Raw genomic sequence first — 17,329 nt, 5'->3', positions numbered from 1 at the left:
CAAATATCAAGAAGTCTAGAAAAACAGTATTTTTTCCACTAATTGCCTGGCATAGGTTTATAATACTTTTTTCTTATATTTTGGTAGTATACTCTTTGATAGACTTTAAAAGACAATAATTTTCTAATATCATTTCCATACATATAATGGAAAGAATTCAATATTTCCCCAAGTTTGGTGCAGCATATTTATTACTGATAGAAGGAATACGTAAACATGTGACACTTATGCACTCACACACATTCACTGTTTGTGGTACTGCTACAGGTTTGTGCCTACAAATAAGAATCCTGATAAATTCTGTTTTACATGATTTTTATAAAAAAAAAGTTTGGTGCACTTATGGTTATAAAAATTGGATACATTGCATTATTGAATATATTATTGTTACGAAAGAAATTACATCAATTAAAAGTGGTTCTTCCTCTTTCAGTTTTGTCTTTTGAAGCCTGGAATAATTTTCCACAAGTCATCTTCTGCTATTGTACATTTCAAATTTTGTTTCACCTCTGTTTCCCACATATTTTCAGTGTTAGAGGCCTTAGGATATGTTTATGTCTTGAATAGGGCCTCTGGTCCTACATCTTGGGTGGAATGCTTGGGGAGTTGCACAATGAACAAATTGGAATTTATGTAATAACCTTGGAGAAGTTGACAGTCACGTAAATGTATCCCGCCAAATCCAAACTAAACGTGTTCCCAACTCAAATCCCCATCAGATCCCAAAATGCCTCCAATAACTCCAGTACCAACTGACTATAGGAATAGTGTGATGGACGGAAAATCCAGGAAGAAAGAGATTGTGGTTTTAGTCAAATGCAGTTAAAACATTTACTTTTGTAAGTTTCACAAAAACACATGTACATGTGATCACATTCCTGAGTTCACATTGGAAGAGACTGTGCCAGGGAGGGGCCTTGAAGCTTTAGCTTAACCAGCTTCTACTGCTGGTACTAAACGTCTTCTGAACAATTGAGTGAATGAAGACCACTGTACTAAATTAGCATCTCTAAGATCCTCACAACTCTGAAATTCAACATTTTTACAGACTTCCTAATGTAATCTTAGAACTTAGTATTCAGAAATATGTAATTATGAGTTCATAATCTAGGAACTGAGAAATATGAGAGAAGTAAATAAATAAAAATTTAGGGGTCATTGTTTTATGGTTTTAAGCTAATTTTTCATAGACAAATTTTGCCTTGACTGGAGGCAGGGCGCCTTGTGTAACTACAAGTCATTCAAGTGCTTTGTTCAACCACAGAGCAGAGATTAAAGCATAATTATATATTCATTGTTTCCTTCACGAGGTAGTTGCTTTTGAGAAAAAAATATATATATCAGCAGTGTGTATTGGACCAACTGTTTAGTTGAGGTGCCTCTAATAACATTTACATTATCTTATACCATTGCATACTATCCATTAATAGAAGGGATTCTAGCTGAATGAAGATTTGCATTATTTTTACTATTTGTACTATCGCCATCAACACTACAGAAAATTTCTATGTGAAACACTTTATATATCATGATTCTGATGCCTTCTCACTTAGCAAGGAGGGTGGCTATTAAAGAAATCTGACTATTACAGCATTTTCCTTGAGAGCTACTTTTTAGAGAAATTCTTATTCTTAGAGAAATGTTATTATTAGTTAAAACAATAATTCAGTAATAAATCTTACTGGTTCCCACCCACTTTTATCCCCAGGAAGACTTCCTGAATAATGCACCTTCTGAATAGGCCTTAGGGGTAGGGCCTGCTTCGGTCACAGTACAAATGGGAGACACATCTGGTAGAACATGCCTTTGGGGAGATAAATTATTCTCTAGGCCTTCTAGCTGGAGGAACAGATTGCTTCATACTCTCTTTACTTTCTTATTCTCTGGGCTTTCTTGTAAGTGGACCTTTAATGGCGATTCTCTTCTAAAATAATACAGTTAGAATTGGAAACTTGTCTTCTTCCAGCTTTTTCCTATTTTCTCAGGCTCACAGAGGAGGAAAGATTTGCAAAAGAGAAAGTGGTGGTCAATCATGAGGGATAGTCTGGGAAAAACCTGGTTGAGGGAAAGTGGGCTGATTTAACTTTGGTGGGTTAAATTGAGCCAGAACAAATTAGGATGAGTGCCTTGGGCTCTGCTGCAGTTAGTAGGGGCTGAAGTGCTTCTAGGAGGCTGCTGTGGGGTGGCTCAACAGCCACCAGTCAGTGCTGAAATGACCTGGGGCTTACAGATGCACAAATGTACTCATAAACAACCTTCTCCTCCAGCATTCCAAAGCCAGACATGGGGTAACCCCAAGGTATATTTCTTCCCCTCCACAAGTCAAAACTGTCTTGGACATTTCATTTTGATCTCATTTGTATACAATTTTTAGTGAACAAACATGTCATATCACTCTCCTGGTTTCTACACCCTCTCAGGGGTAGCTTGGCTTTAAAACAAACCAAAACACCTGGGGTGAATGGGCCTCACTGTTTTCTGTACTAGCCACTAGGGTATAAAACACTAAGGAAATCCATACTACTGCATTAGTGAGATAAGCAGAACGAATACTACATGATTTATTTGATGAATACTACCATTTATTTGATGAATCTAAAACAGTCAAATTTGTAGACGTATGAAGTAGAAATGGTGGTTGTCAAGGGCTGGAAGAAGGAGGAAGGGAAAGTGTTAGTCAAAATGTACCAAGTTTCAGTAATGTGAGTTGAGTAAGTCCTGGAGTTCTACTGTACAGCACAATGCCTATAGTTAATACTGTACTGTATACTTCCTAATGTAATTTGGGGAAGATTAAAATATGCTAAGAGGGCAGATCTTACGCGAAGTGTTCTTATCACAAAATAAAATGCGAGGAAACTTTTTGAGGTGATAGATAGGTTTATAGCGATGCTGATGACGGTTTCACAGGTGTACATTTATCTCCAAACTCATCAAGTTGTATACGTTATGTACGGCTTGTATATATAAAAATTTTAAAAGCTAAAAACAAAACAAAACAAATCCATACTTCTGTATTGTTTCAGCACTTGCAAGTTTGAATCATGCTTATTTTTGATTGTGTAGTTTTTGTAAGAGAATTCACGAAGTAGCATGTAACATGGAGTATGAGACATTTAAAGCACCATCTGGGTTAGGAAAAGTTACTCCACACGTAAGCCAGCCAAACAAGGGAAGAGTTGTTGACAGACCTAGACAGACACCTCCTTCACTTCTGAGGCTCGGCCCTGGGGTAACCTCATGGGCTGCAGCCCGGGTGGAAACTGCTTTTGAGTAGCTGTTTGTTAGCTGCAAGGCAGCCCAAGGCACTCTGGTACTGCTGTTTACCAGGTGCTTTCACAAACTTGAGTTCGTTAACCTCTTTCAAAAGTCTGAAAACTTTTACCGTGCACTGACTGGGGGATAGAAAACAAATCAGTAAAAGAAAGTCAAAACTGAGCGCAAAGCTAATTAGGCTGCACCCTGAACTCGTTTGGGCGCGTAGCCCTGAGTCGGGTCGCGGGTGGCGCTTTCCCCGCTCCGGGTCTCAGGCGGCGACCCCGCCAGGCCAGCGGACGGCGGCGGGGGCGGGGCCGCGGCCTCTGGCTCCTCCTTGGGGCGGGCCGGCGGGGGCGGGAGGAGGTGCCACCGCGCAACAGTAAAAGCAGCCGCGCGGGTGGCTCGTCGTGCCCGCGCCTCTCCCGCCCGGGATGGACTGAACCTCGCCGGCGGCCCGCGCCGAGTCGGTCCCGCCTGGGCCGGACTCCGGACGCAGGACACTGCCTTGCGCGCTCCCCGTAGACGGCCCCGGACCGGCAGCCTCGCCGGGGAGATGTCCGGCGGCCGGAGGAGGGGCGGCGCCCCCTGGCACAGCCTCTCCCGGTTCTTCGCTCCTCGAAGCCCTTCCCGGGACAAGGAAGAGGAAGACGAGGAGAGGCCGGGGACGAGCCAGCCGCCCGCTGTGGGCCGGGGCGCTGCCAGGTGGGAGCCTCTAGGGACGTCGGGGGGGCCCTGCGCGGACGCACGGGACTGGGGCTCCTGGCCCGACAGCCCGCGGCGGCCGCGCTCGTGCCAGGCGGCACTTGGCTCGCCACTTTCTGTTCTCCTTCCTCCATTGCTCAAGTTTCCTCCTTCTCCCCAGTTCCCGGGCCGCTTCTCTGCCCTCTCCTGGGTTTGTGAAGTGTGTGTGAAGTTGGTGGTTCGCGGCCGGGTGCGCCCCCCGGGGTCCCGCGCAGCCCCGCGCGCTTCCTTTCCGCCTCCCCTCCCCGTGCGGGATTCGGGTCCCGTTCCACGCTCGCATCTGCTCGCCAAGTTCTGGGGCAAAAGCGAGTGCCCCGGCGTCCGGTCGGCTGTAATGGGAAACAGTTGTGAGCCTTCAGCCGGGGCAGAGAGGACGCGATCGGGACACCACTGGGGTGGGAAAGGTGAAGCTTGGGAGCGCCACCTCTTCAGCTGGTATTTTGCCATCTTACTTAAGTTTCCTCAAAGTGATTTTTTTTTAATTGTGATATTGAGTTCCCAAGGCTTCATCAAAATATAAAACTTCATTAGTTTTATTTACCATTGCCTGGACGTTTAAATGATGCCGCCCTTCTTTTTTTCCCATCTCTCTTCGGAAACATCTCCCCCAGGTTCCCAAACAGATTCCAGAAACCAGGATTTGCGCTATCTTGGTTTCAGTAATGAAAACGTGCTCCTTCTCTGTAATCTTTTCTCCTTCCTCCACCTGTTGTAAAATCGATTTTTTTTTAGACGTGTCTCGTTAAAAAGCCCGTTTCTGAGTCTTTTTATCCGTTCTGAAGGATGAAAAGGGATTTATGTCCGTACAACTTCTCGTTTTAAATTTTCGGTGAAAAGAGAGGCTTAAACTCCCTCAAATTGCACTACAGGAGTATGTAACCCATGTGATTAGAAGGACGGGCTCCAGAACGCTATGTTTACTTCAGATTTTAAAGACTTCCTGGAGGGCGTCAGAGAAAACTGGATAGGAAACAGAACTGTACTTGTGACTGAGCTGATTCCATTAGTATTCAGATTTTGTGATTTGATTGTAGTCGGTAGTGTTCCTCAGTTTCCCTACTTGTAAACATTTGCAATATGACCGTCTGTTAATAAAATCCCAGGTCCTTCCAAGAAAGCTCCCACTAAATTGCTAAGTTTCTCCTGGAAGGTTTTTAGCTCTTACTGCCCTGTTAATGGAGAATTTAGAATTCAAAGTTGCACAGTAGTTAAAAATAGCTTTGAAGTCTGACAGGGCTCAACCAGAATGTCAGATCTGCTAGTGTGGGCAGAGAGCCTGTGGTGCCTGCCATCCAGTAACAACACTAACAATCTTGGATAATATAGAAGAAGTGTTTAAAAGAAATCCTAAGTTGACTCAGCAAAAGTAGGAAACTTGATTCAGTGTTGGAAAGGAATACGTAGGCCAATTTCAGGTTCATATCAGAATTGTCCTGAAACCTTGCCTGTCTTCCTGCACTATTTTGGCTTTTTCAGGCACTTATCAAATCTAATCTCTGTCTCAGGAGCTACCCATTCTTCCAATTAGTCTCTTGTCTACTTACCATTGCTCTATTCTCATTATCTCCAGACAGGCACAAACTATGCCTTTTGACAATGAAAATTGTAATTGTGCTTATATGAATGCTCATTTTTTCCTCTTCTTTTTTTAGAACTTGCCAGATGTTAAAGGAATAGCAGATAATCCTTCGTGTGGGTGTTTTACCTTTTAAATGAGCTTAAGTCCTTCTTTTCAAGGATATAAACACAAACAAAGCCTTTATTGAAAGTTGAATGAAACAAATGGAAACACTTAGTGGTACCAAATGGCCTAGTAACACAACACCCTGGTGTTAACAAGATTGGAAACAATTGTGATTTGTCACTGTGATCTTATTTCAGAATGAAAGGTTATTTTAGCTGTTTCTCTTAGAGGCAGTTAAAAACTTTTAGTTTTAGTGGGAGCCTGGTTTACCTTCTGTCCTGGTGGTTTTGGATGCAGAGGACCTCATTCAGCAGACATTCAGTGCTTGGAATGGGAGGGATGTAAAGCTTTCACGGTGAGCCCTAAGTTATTGGGCTTCATTTGCTGTGAACACATCGTTTGTGTATTGAGTTTGCTGCTGTTCTGTTCTCATAAACCTTCAGCAATTAAAGAAGCCTATTGACATCAATGCTGTTGTATGCGCCAATTCAGGTATGAGCGCTCAAATTGCTTTTCAGAACTCATATCTTGGGTAGTTGGCTAGATCCCATAAGTGCTTATATTAATTTAGTTTACAGTATATAGAAATGAAAACTGCAGTTGAAGTTTGCATAGGAAACTTGAGAGCTCTGAGTTCTGTGGCCCCCATTTTGAGAATCACTGTTATAATGTTTAACCCAGTTTATGGCTCACAAGGAATGGACTCATTAGAAGGGATAGGGGAGAGCAGGGAGGGCTTCATGGTTGAGGTGCTTTTTAGTGGGCCTTCAGAGCATCAGATCACATTACTCAGCCAGGAACATAGAAATTGGGAACAAATCTTTCAGGCTGAGCAAAGACCTGCAGGACGTTATAATCTATTAGGGACTATATTCATTGATGGAACAGATTGAAAGACCCAGTAAGTAAGTTGGATTGAAGCTGAATGGTAAAGGTCTCTCGACAGTGTTTGGCTCTCGAGTTGAGGTTTAAAGGATTTTTGCAAAAGCCTGTTAAACAGATACTACTGAAATGTGACATTTGGAGAACACCTGCCTTCTAATTCTCTCTGCTTTAAGGAAATGATTGCTCAGCTTTGTTGTTTTGCTGTACCACCCATGAAGGACCTGTTTAAAATGAGCTCTGCATGTTTGTAACTCAGGAAGGGGATAGGAAGGTGAGGACAGCATTGATCAACGGTTGACTGTGCACTTAGTCCTGGGCTGGTACTTTCACTTGCAGCATCTCATTTAAACCTTACCCTCAGCCTGGAAGTTTGGTATGCTTACCACTGTTGTGACAATTGAAGAAACTGAGGGCAGGAGAGCTCTTAGTGGTGAACACTGTTGGCGTCTTGGGTGCAACAATCTTGTTGAACTGGACTCTTCTGTCCTTGACCAGACATTTGGCCTCTGTGACGCCGCCCACTAATGACAGTAGTATCCTTCAGTCATTGGGATAACCCAAAACACCTCCACCCAGGTAGGCTGGAGGGAGAATGATACCACTTACAGTGGAGAATTATTTACCCCAAATTATGAGAGAAATAAGGTCCAGGAGAGAGATTTGAACTTAGGTTTTTTTGACTCCAAAGCTCTTGTTCTTTTTTTCACACCGTCCTGCCCACCACCCTTCTGAACTGTGCTTCAAAACACATCTGAATATTAAGTCAATTGGCTCTTTACTTGCTTTGTTCTAGAATGGGAGACAATGTGGCCCATTTCAGATATATTCTTTTGGGCTGTTCCTTTGAGTGTCCTGGTATAGTGCTATTGATAGAAAGAAGGTAAGACAGGTTCACTAGACCCAGGGTGAGGGGCTGTGTCATATTCATCTTGGTGTCCCCTTTACCTAACTTGAGATGAGGAGTGAATGAATCTCTGCTGATGGAGATTAAAGCACTTAGTGGTTTTCAGCTACGAGTAGTATAGCCCCATCGTCAAAGTGGGCATTTAGAAACATGGGGGATCTTAAAGGTCACTAGACAGGCTTTGCCTCTCAATTTAAAGTTGAGAGAATTACTGCTTGTCACTATTAAATGGGTAAAGCCAGGGTGCTAATGGCTTGTTGTGTAGGAGATATTCTCATAAAAATTGTCAGTGGTGCCACTGATGCATGCGATCTGTTGGCCTTCCAGTTAAAGTACCAGGGTTGACCAAAGCCTCAGCTATATGAGGAAAGGGAGCTTTGTTCTCTGGATTTTTACGGTGACTGTATTTTCATTAATTTGAAAGTATTATAGAAAGTAATTAGTAACTAGGTTAGTTGAATAGGAGATACCTGTGTGGTGTCGAAGGACCACATCTGCCATTCATACCTGCAGTAATTAAAGATGACTGGAAAATTCCAGAAGTCCTCAGCAGTGTGTATTCTCTGAGAATCTTGAGATCACAGGTTAACAGGAAGCACAGCACCTACTCTTGGCAGCGGAGTAGAAGTACAGACCGTTTTAGAGTGTTGAAACTACCACTTTTTTTTTTTTTCCAAGTAAAATATCTGTCTTTTGGGTTTAACAGGGTGTATGAATGCCAGATGGTTAATTTGAGGATTCTGGTTCTTATTGAGTTCATTCCTTGAAAACGAACTCAATTATACACTAAATGTTTGAGTTACACATGTACCTCAAATCAGCCTGCAATAAATTTAAGTAATCTGAACCTCTAATTTTATTGAAACACTGATAACACTTTTGTTTTTATAATTAAAAACAAAAAAATATTCACTCAAGATAAAATATTTTATTTCCCAACCAGAGTTCTGATGAAATACACTGAAGCCAAGATACACCAGAAACGCTAATACAGCTGTGGTTGCAAGCAAACTTAAATTTAAACTCAGGGAAATAACCCAGGCTTATCACCTGAAAAGAGGATCAGCATGAAATAAAAGTTCAAGAAGTCATTGAGTTTTGACTCATTTCAGTCCATTATTTTGAGTGGCTGCTGTGTGTCAAGTATGGTGCTAAGTAAGCAGTGGGGGTACAAAGATGAATGAATGACCAAAGCTGTCCTCAAAGAGGTCATAAATGAATGGACAAGATAAACCTGTACATCTCTACTATGCTCCCGGTGAGCTCATTAGAAGCCAAACATATTTTTGGTGTGTGTGATTTGTTTGATTCAGAACACACATACTGTTTCGTGGCTGTCAAATATTGTATGAGAACTTGAATTAGGCTTTGAAAATATCTTCTCACATTATTACCTTTTCTTGGAGCATAGTTTGATTTGCATCCTTCGCCACCCAGTACAGTGGGGAGAAGTGGTAGTGGCTGTGCGGGGGCGGGGGGGGGGGGGGGATGGAAGTGCTTTTCCTTCTAGACTCCACAAGCAGAAAAGCGCATCCTCTCAGGAATCAAATTCCGAGTGGAGATCCTTACACACAATAGCTTGATGGTGATGGAGAAACAAACTGAAGTTGTGGGACCAGAAATAACTCATTCTTAGTATTTGGTTGGAAGTGGTGAATGGCCAACTAATGTTTAACCCCTAGGGGGTATTTAGTTGGAAGTATCCCAAAGCAATGAAGCAACTGTTTGCATAGTAAAGTGTGTGTTTTTTTGTTTTTTTTTTTCCATTTTTGCCTAACAGATTTGTAATGACAAAGCTAAACCACCCTTTATTGAAGCCTATATCAGACCCAAGCCCTGTGTTGGGGCTTTAAATATATACAGTGGTACCTCGGTTTTATAATGTAATCTGTTCTGGAAGACCGTTTGAGTTCTGAAACGTTCAAAAACAGCCAGCAGCTAGGCTTCAGGATCTTGCATTTAGCGGAAGCCGCGTGACATGTTCAACTTCCGAGGCGTGCCCGAAAACCGAAGCATTTACTTCCAGGTTTACAGCATTCATAAACCGGAATGTTCGTCATTGGAGACGTTCAAAAACTGAGGTACTGCTGTATATTCACTGAATCCTCAGAGCAATTTTGAGTCCATTTTACAGGTACCGTTTTACAGGTATGTAGTTTAAGCCTTGGAGTGGCCCAGTAGCTGCTAATCAGAAGTCTCGCAGCATCGGTGGGAGAGTCAGGAGTCATAGTCTCCTTCCTGAATTCAAAGGCCACAGCGTTATGTGGCAGCTTCCTCTGCTTCACTTGGGAAGACCCATAAAAGAAGTTGGCCTTAGAAAAGGGTTTTCAATGGAATTAAAAGACAATGGCACGCAGCTGGGTATCTGTCCAGATGGCCTGGACCCATACTCTGTACAGTAAAGAATTTATAGTCCTGGCAGTTGAGAAAGAGGAAAATAAAATTATATATTTGTATCATTTATAATTTTATATTTAAACACATAAAAAAGATCAGTCTCCCTCAGAAAAGATACAAATTGAAACTATAGCAAGATACCATTATTTCACCTATTTGATAAGTAAAAGGAGCTTGATGTGGGTAAACCTGGACTCGATTCATGCACCACTGGTGGGAGTGTAAATCAATACACTGCTTTGTAGGGAAATTTGACAAGTTCTATCAGTTTTACATATTCACATGCTCTGACTCACCAGTTCCCCTCTAGGAATTCCATCAGACCCACAATTTGCAGACAGGCCCAGAGTTGCCTATACATGTCTAGCCATTGCAATGTTGTTTTAATAAGCAAAAGATGAAAAATAAAAAATAAAGTCACATCCCAGTGACAGTGGACTTATAGGTAAATTATTATACACCCATGTAATGGAATATTACATAGCTGTTAAAAAGAATGAGAAAGCTTTTTGTGCACTGAGAAGGAAATATCTCCACAATGCATTAAATAAAAAGACAAGATGCAAACCATTGTGTATAGTACGCTCCCATTTGTATATAAAAAATGGAGTATGAAATTAGTCTGTTACTGGTGTTCTAACTATTTAGGGAGGATGGAAGACTGGATGAAGGAATAAGGAACAGCAGGGAGACTTTTTATACCTTACTAAAATTATGTGAATTATCTATTTCAGAAAAAAAAAAAAGACCGGTTTAAGACCTAGTGAATATTTGTGTATAAAAGGGGAAAAAAACAAGAGAATGTATGATCCTGAGTTGGCAAAAATTCTCCAAAGAAACAGCGAACTCCATTAACTTGTTCAAGTGAGAAAAGTTATGATTAGGCTAGAAATACATGGAAGTAATATTTATAATGCAGAATAATTTGATATTTTGATACTTTCTACAAGTGTGAGTTAGGCTTATATATTATTAATCTGTAACGTGAAACTGGGTGGAGTTAACAGCCTTAGAAACATCAACTGCTTTTTGTGAGATTATCCCCTTTGAGCCATAGTGTGGTTCTGGGCAGGTCGTTAGCCCTCTCAGAATCTTTGGTTGTCAAACTAGGGAGATGGCCGTCATCTCTAAGATCTCGTCAGCTTCAACATACCAGCCAGAACTCCATAGCATATACAAAATAAAGAAGTTTGCCTTATAGATCAGGAAGACCTTTGTTTTACTGGAAAAATCACATATGAAAATGCATCGGTTAATTCCTCTATGTGCTCTTTCATTTTGATCATTTGATTTGAAAACTTCACCAGTGTTTACCAAGAATTCATTTAGGACCATCGTGCCAGGAACACAAGGCAGCATGGTCTCTGGCTCCAAGCACTTGTGCAATTTTGTGGGGAAGGCAGGCATCACACACATCTTTCTTCCCCTCATAAAGTAAGTGCCACGGTGACACGCAGGGGACTGGGGAGCATTTAACAGGGGTGGGCCCATTCTTCTGACTCTTAGAGGACACTGTTTTAATCTCATTTAAACTGTTTCTTATGTTTATGTATGTGTGTTTACTGCTTTAACTCTTCTTTGTTGATGTATAAACTTGAGACAATTTATATTGACTTCTGGTTATCGTGGATGAGAACTTAGCTATTTTACACCTATTCCCATTTCCCTTTACACATCCAGCCAAAATAATTGTTATAATTTTGGCATTAAGTAAAAAGTTAATTTTTAGACTTATGTAAAATACAGTTTTGGTTTCATTAATGTAGCATGCCTTTAAGGAGAGTATCTTTTATATATTCTTTACGACCAGTAAATGGCAAGAATGGCAGTGCCAGAAATGACATGAAAGTGATATTTGAGTGCCCTCAGAAATAGTAGTTTCATGTAATTTCTACCAAATATGTATTAGAAATTCCTGCTTTACTCTTTGTATTAAAATTTGTACAAAGCATGGATACTTACTACCTTAGTGGCAGATCGTATTTTTTATAACTGCCATGATTCTTATGACAAGTAATGAAATATTTCAAGTATTACATTTTGATAACTGGGAATAGCTTAGGTGAGATGTAAACTCTGTCATTTATTGTCTTGGTTGTTAAAGCCACTAAATGAGCATACCAGGGAGCATACCGTGGCAGGAGGGGTGTGGCATTGTGCTGTATTAGTCAAAACTGAAAATGTGTACAGTTAACACTGTTGGTTGTTTCATTGTTCTAGGTAGGCAGATAAGGATCTTATTTGTCAATGTTATATAGGGTATACAAAGAAATTGCCATTATATACCGTGTTTCCCCGAAAATAAGATCTAGCCGGACAATCAGTGTCTTTTGGAGCAAAACTTAATATAAGTTAAGACCCGTCTTATGTAAGATAAAACCAGGTCTTATAGTAAAATAAGACTGGGTCTTATATTAATTTTTGCTCCAAAAAGATGCATTAGAGCTGATTGTCCGGCTACATATTATTTTTGGGGAAACATGGTATTTGTAATATTAGTATTTTGGTATCTGTCTAGTTTAAATTTATTACTTGCATTTTTCTATGAACTTGTTATTTGCTTTTTAAGTTCAAATACAGTACTTTGTATTTTTTTGTCTTTTTAGAGCTAATGTAAAACAGGTTATGACATAATAAGAAAATCAAAAAGATAAAAAGCACAACTCATAACCCTGCCCTCTCAGAGACAAGTACTCTTCTTCTAGATCATTTTCTCTGTGTATGTCTCTGTGTGTACATATTTTTACAAAAAGTTAAAGGATTTTGAAATTTGAATCTTTTTTCACTTAACAGTGGTGCTTTAACATTTTACCATGGTATATATATTTGTACAACTGGTAAAAATAATTTAATCATTTAAAAAATCTTAGATGTGTCATCACTTTTCACAGTCTAGTTTGAATAGCTAAATGTCTCTGCTTACATAGGGTTTGCATTTTAATGGGAGAGGGCAGAAAATAGGCAAGTTACATAAATTAATATATAGTGTGCTTTGAAGTAAAATAAAGCAGGGTGAAGGAATGGGATGAATGGAAGTGGTGAATCAGGAGTAAGGTGTGGATAGGATGGTCGTGGAAGGCCTCTGTTGGGTAACATCTGAGCAAAGACCTGGATGATATTTGGGAGTAGGACATGAACAAATCTGAGGAAAGAACTTTCCAGGCAGAGTGAGCAGCCAGTTCCAAGGTCTTGAGGCAGGATTGTGTTGACACAGATACCAGAGGGGACAGACATAGCAGAATGGAAGAGAGAGCGGTGTCCATGATACGGGGAAGGGAGCCAGGGGCTAGAAGAGGTCGACCATAGTAAGGAGTTGAGATATTTCCTCTTGAAAGTATCCCTTGGGATGGGGGTGTGTGTATGTTTATATATTTTCACATAGATTGTTGCTTTGTCAGTGTCTGGAAGAATTGACAGAGGAAAAAGGATTTGAGTAAGAGGTTGGAGGCGAGGTCAGCCTCCGTCAGGCTCTCGGAGCTCTGGGAAGGCACCGCCCCACATATCCTTGGATCTCCAGTGCCCCTCTGTCAGGACAGTTTGTTGAATGGGACATGAATGAGTGACCCATTTTAGAAGGCAGCTGGACTGCTGTTTGAGTTCGTGTTATGGCAAGAGATTCAGGGTACTGATTCTTGTGCGACGGGTCCCGGATGTTCAGAATCTGAAGGGTATGAGGCAGAGGACTTCGGGACGGTCGCGCAGTTACTAATGCCGTGTACAGGTAGACAGCTCAGGCGCACATCACACTACTGAGACTCTCACTTGGTAGCCTGTGATTGAACTGTAATTATGGGTCTTGGATTTGGGGGCATGAGATGGGGGTGGGGGCCAGAAGTAAATTAGCCTCAAGGAAAAACAACTAAATTACAGGACAGGGGCCCATACTACGGGGAAAGGCTGTCAGAAGAGTCTAAGATTGCAAAGCAATAGAGCTTCATAATCATGTCTATTGCCTTTCCTCCCTCTTCCTGATTTTTCTCCAAAGACTTCTGAAATTCCAGTGCCAGATGTTTGAGCTAAAATACATGCTGTTTGATTGCAGCTTTTAGTTACCTTTTAATTTGAAGCCCAGAAACTGCCATAATCACCTGTGTTATATTCTGTTAATGGTCATTAAAAAAATACAAGTACTGCTTGCTGGCTGTCGCCATTTATGAATGGACAGTTTTCCAGATGGTTGTTTGTAAATTGTCCGTGTGGAACTCTGTCTCTATCCCCATAGAAGCAGGGTTGGAGATGGCTGGATGGGGCTCCAGGCCAGTGCAGAAATCAATTTAATCCATAAAGTAACAAAGTGTAGTGTAGCATCGAACAAAGAGAACGCTGGGCTCATCATGTGAAGCTATGTTTCTAAGAAAGAAATCCCTGAAGTAGTGTAGATGATCCCCAAGCCATGAGCACACCCTTAGGGAGGGTGTGGGGATGAAACCCACACTGTATTTAAGGACCTCCCTGAGGGCTGAGAAGGAGGAGTCTAGGGGAACAGAGGACAGGCCCAGAGGTGGCCTCAGTAGCTTTAAAATAAGGGACAGATTAACTTTGATTCTGCGTTGGTTTCTTGGTCACAGCCTCCCTTTTCCTTTACCCCAAAAGCCTCAAGATTAGTCTACCTTTTTCTTTTTCCACTCACCCTGCTATTGGAGGATCACGTGAGATTTTAGATCTGGCAGAGATTTTTTTCAAGTTACATGTTTGAAAAATCAGATCCCTCAGATCCAAAAATCAGGTGCATTTTTGTCCCTAAGGTACTATCCCTAAAACAGACACATGTGTATTTTGAGTTTTCGCAAAGCATTTTGCTAGGAATGACAGTGGGAAAGAGTGTGGGTAGGTACAAGACCCCTTGTTCCATGTTATTTTTTCACTGACTCCTTCGAGGTAAAGTCCACACCTGCAGGAATTAAGTACGATATGAACACATTTCAAGGAAAAGCCAGATTCTGGCTGCTTCTAGGGTTTCACTACAGGAGTTGTATCAGGTGGGCTCTGAGGTGAGGAGCAACATGCCAGGAAGGGAGGCCTAATGAAGTTGCCGCAGAGAGAGGGGCTGCTTCAGGGACCAGGCCGCTGGAACCCGCAGAGTTGTCTTGTTAGTGGGGGAGGAGGACACGATAGAGAGCTTTGCCCTGATTCGCTTTCCCTGTCCTCAACAATATTGCCAGGTCCTCTACTGCAGACCGCACCTGTACAGGGGAAGTGAAAGTTGAGAGTGGGAAGATAATTTGGGGCAGCATCAGGCTGAGTGGGATGAAGAGGAAGGAGAGAAGGGAAATCCTCAGTAAAGGACCCTGGCAATGGTGGAAGGTCCCTGTGGATAGTGGGCTGGGGGGAGGGCAGCGGAGTGTTTAGATGTTAGGGCATTCCCAAATATAAGAAGGGACTACCTTCTGCTAAGTGACCTTGTGTTTAGGGATGGCCGGAATCACTGCCAGTGATGTCATCAGCACCGACGATTGCCTCCTTTCTGGAAATGGCAAGAAGTCATAGACGCCCACATCCGAAGAGAAGTGGGCAAATGTCCAGAAGGCAGTTATGGAAGCTGTATTCAGTTCCTGAACATTTCCAGATTTTTCGGATACTGTCACAGTCATGATGTGTTCCAGGAGAGGGAGGAGGGAGGAGCCTGACTCTCCTCGCGGTGCCTGCACCCTGTCCTTGGAGCACAGTGTGTGACTGTGCCTGCCTGTCTCCCCATGTAGGAAGTTGCATTCTTACCACATGAGGAACTGACTGTGGGAGGGGCCCCGCAGCACCCCTGTGCTTCAATCTGTGGTAAGCGCTGAAAGAAGGGTTTTTTCCTGGTTCGTCCCACTCTGTATTTGTGACACTCAGTGTGCTCACTGGGGCAGCAGCTCTGCTGGGCATCGGTGTTGGAAGGTGGGTCTTGTTACACAGCAGTGAGTTTTCTAAATAATTTATACCTACTTTTAAGTATCAACAGGTAACACATTTAAATAATATTAAATGGAGATCCTTCTGACCGGGTCCTCTCTTCCCTGTACACCTCGCAGTTGTTGGCTTCCGCTGAATAGAGAGAGGCTCTCAGACTAGTTTATCAAGACTGTGGTCAGAGAGCCCGCTGCATGGGAGCAGCCCAGGAAGGGGGAGTCGGCCGTTGGAAACGTCCATTCCTGGGCCTCACTCTAATTGACAGTCTGACCCAAAAATCTGTTTTAGAAATACACTGCCCAGGTGATTGTGGTGCATGTCAATAAGGGTTCTGAGAGTGAGTCAGGGTGAGGATTTTGTCTGGTCAGTTCACTGCTCCACTGCTAGCGCCAAGCGTGCGGTACCTGCCTGGTCAGTGCATGTGTACGTACTTGTGCCGTTTTTCTGCTGTTTAACTGCTGTGGGTTATGGAACCTTGTTAGAATGTAGTGAAAAACAAACAGTATATCTTAAGTGACAGGATGGGGGAAGTCTTCTGTGTGAATTATTTGAACTCTAGAATGGTAATGTGTCCCTATTTTTCATGGCCCAGAGGTTGGTTTTATTTTATGTCGGGCATAAAATAAGTAGATACTTAATGGCTATATGTTGGATTCCTGGTTTTCAGCTATGGTCTAAATAAGGCTGCTTTAAAACTGAGGAGGTTCTGTGTTCCTTTGACCTTGATATTTATCTGGATTTTTTGGAAAGATTAATTTCTGAAGTTCTGTTAGCTAAAGAAGATATGGCTGTTTAGAAATGCAAGGTAGTATTATTTGTAGCCCACAGGTGGTTGTGAGTCCTGCCCCTCACCCCCTGCCGTGAGCAAAATGTGTGCTTTCTAAAAATACTGCTATTGAAATATTCCCAGGTCCCAAAGGGGGTTAAACTGTGAGAACAATAGAAACAGCTTGTCACCTTTCATATGGTTTGAGATTATCTGAATTTGAACTTGTTTCCTTGCCCTCCTTACGAGTAACATTCCAAGCCTTTTGAGTCTTTTCTGTTAATTTTTTTTTGTTCGCTAGGCAGACATCTGAGAATGCGTTGTTTTGAGTATCAATATCTACTCTCTTGTAATTTTTTGCTATTGTATTTTAAATCAACTGAAAATGACCTTGTTCCTGTTGACTTAATTTTCTTCCCCCAGCCCCACTCAGCCCTTATCCCTTTAGAGAAAGATGATGTGGAATGAGAGTGGATGGTACATTGTTTCAAGATATATATGTACACACACATATATACACATATATACATATATACACACACATACACACATATATACATATATACACACATATACACACACACATACATACACATGTGTGCGCACACACACGATGCCAAAAAAATGTATACGCATTTTAAGAAAGGAAAAAACTATTAAAATTGTAATACTCAATATATATCAATAACAAAAGATGACTACAAGTCACGTGTATACATTTTTTTGGCACCCTGGTATATACATATACACACGCATATACACATATATACATATATACACACAAATATACCTATACACACGTGTG

General features: G+C 41.7%; 1 protein-coding gene across 2 annotated transcripts in view; it reads left to right on the top strand.

Annotated features, from left to right (window-relative positions):
• The first annotated feature begins 3,623 nt into the window (after positions 1–3,623).
• Positions 3,624–17,329, top strand: part of CRYBG3 (crystallin beta-gamma domain containing 3) — a 108,096-nt gene continuing 94,390 nt past the window's right edge. Inside the window, exon 1 of one of the 2 annotated variants that reach the window (XM_019757207.2) lies at positions 3,624–3,960. In XM_019757207.2, the coding sequence (XP_019612766.2) occupies positions 3,812–3,960 (149 nt within the window). In that variant the 5' untranslated portion in view covers positions 3,624–3,811. The remainder of the gene's footprint in view (positions 3,961–17,329) is intronic. The other variant, XM_074333088.1, reaches the window with a different exon arrangement.

The sequence above is a fragment of the Rhinolophus sinicus genome, linkage group LG01 (genome assembly GCF_036562045.2).
Source record: "Rhinolophus sinicus isolate RSC01 linkage group LG01, ASM3656204v1, whole genome shotgun sequence".
Classification (NCBI taxonomy): Eukaryota; Metazoa; Chordata; class Mammalia; order Chiroptera; family Rhinolophidae; genus Rhinolophus; species Rhinolophus sinicus.
This window is presented reverse-complemented; position numbering and strand designations above follow the sequence as displayed.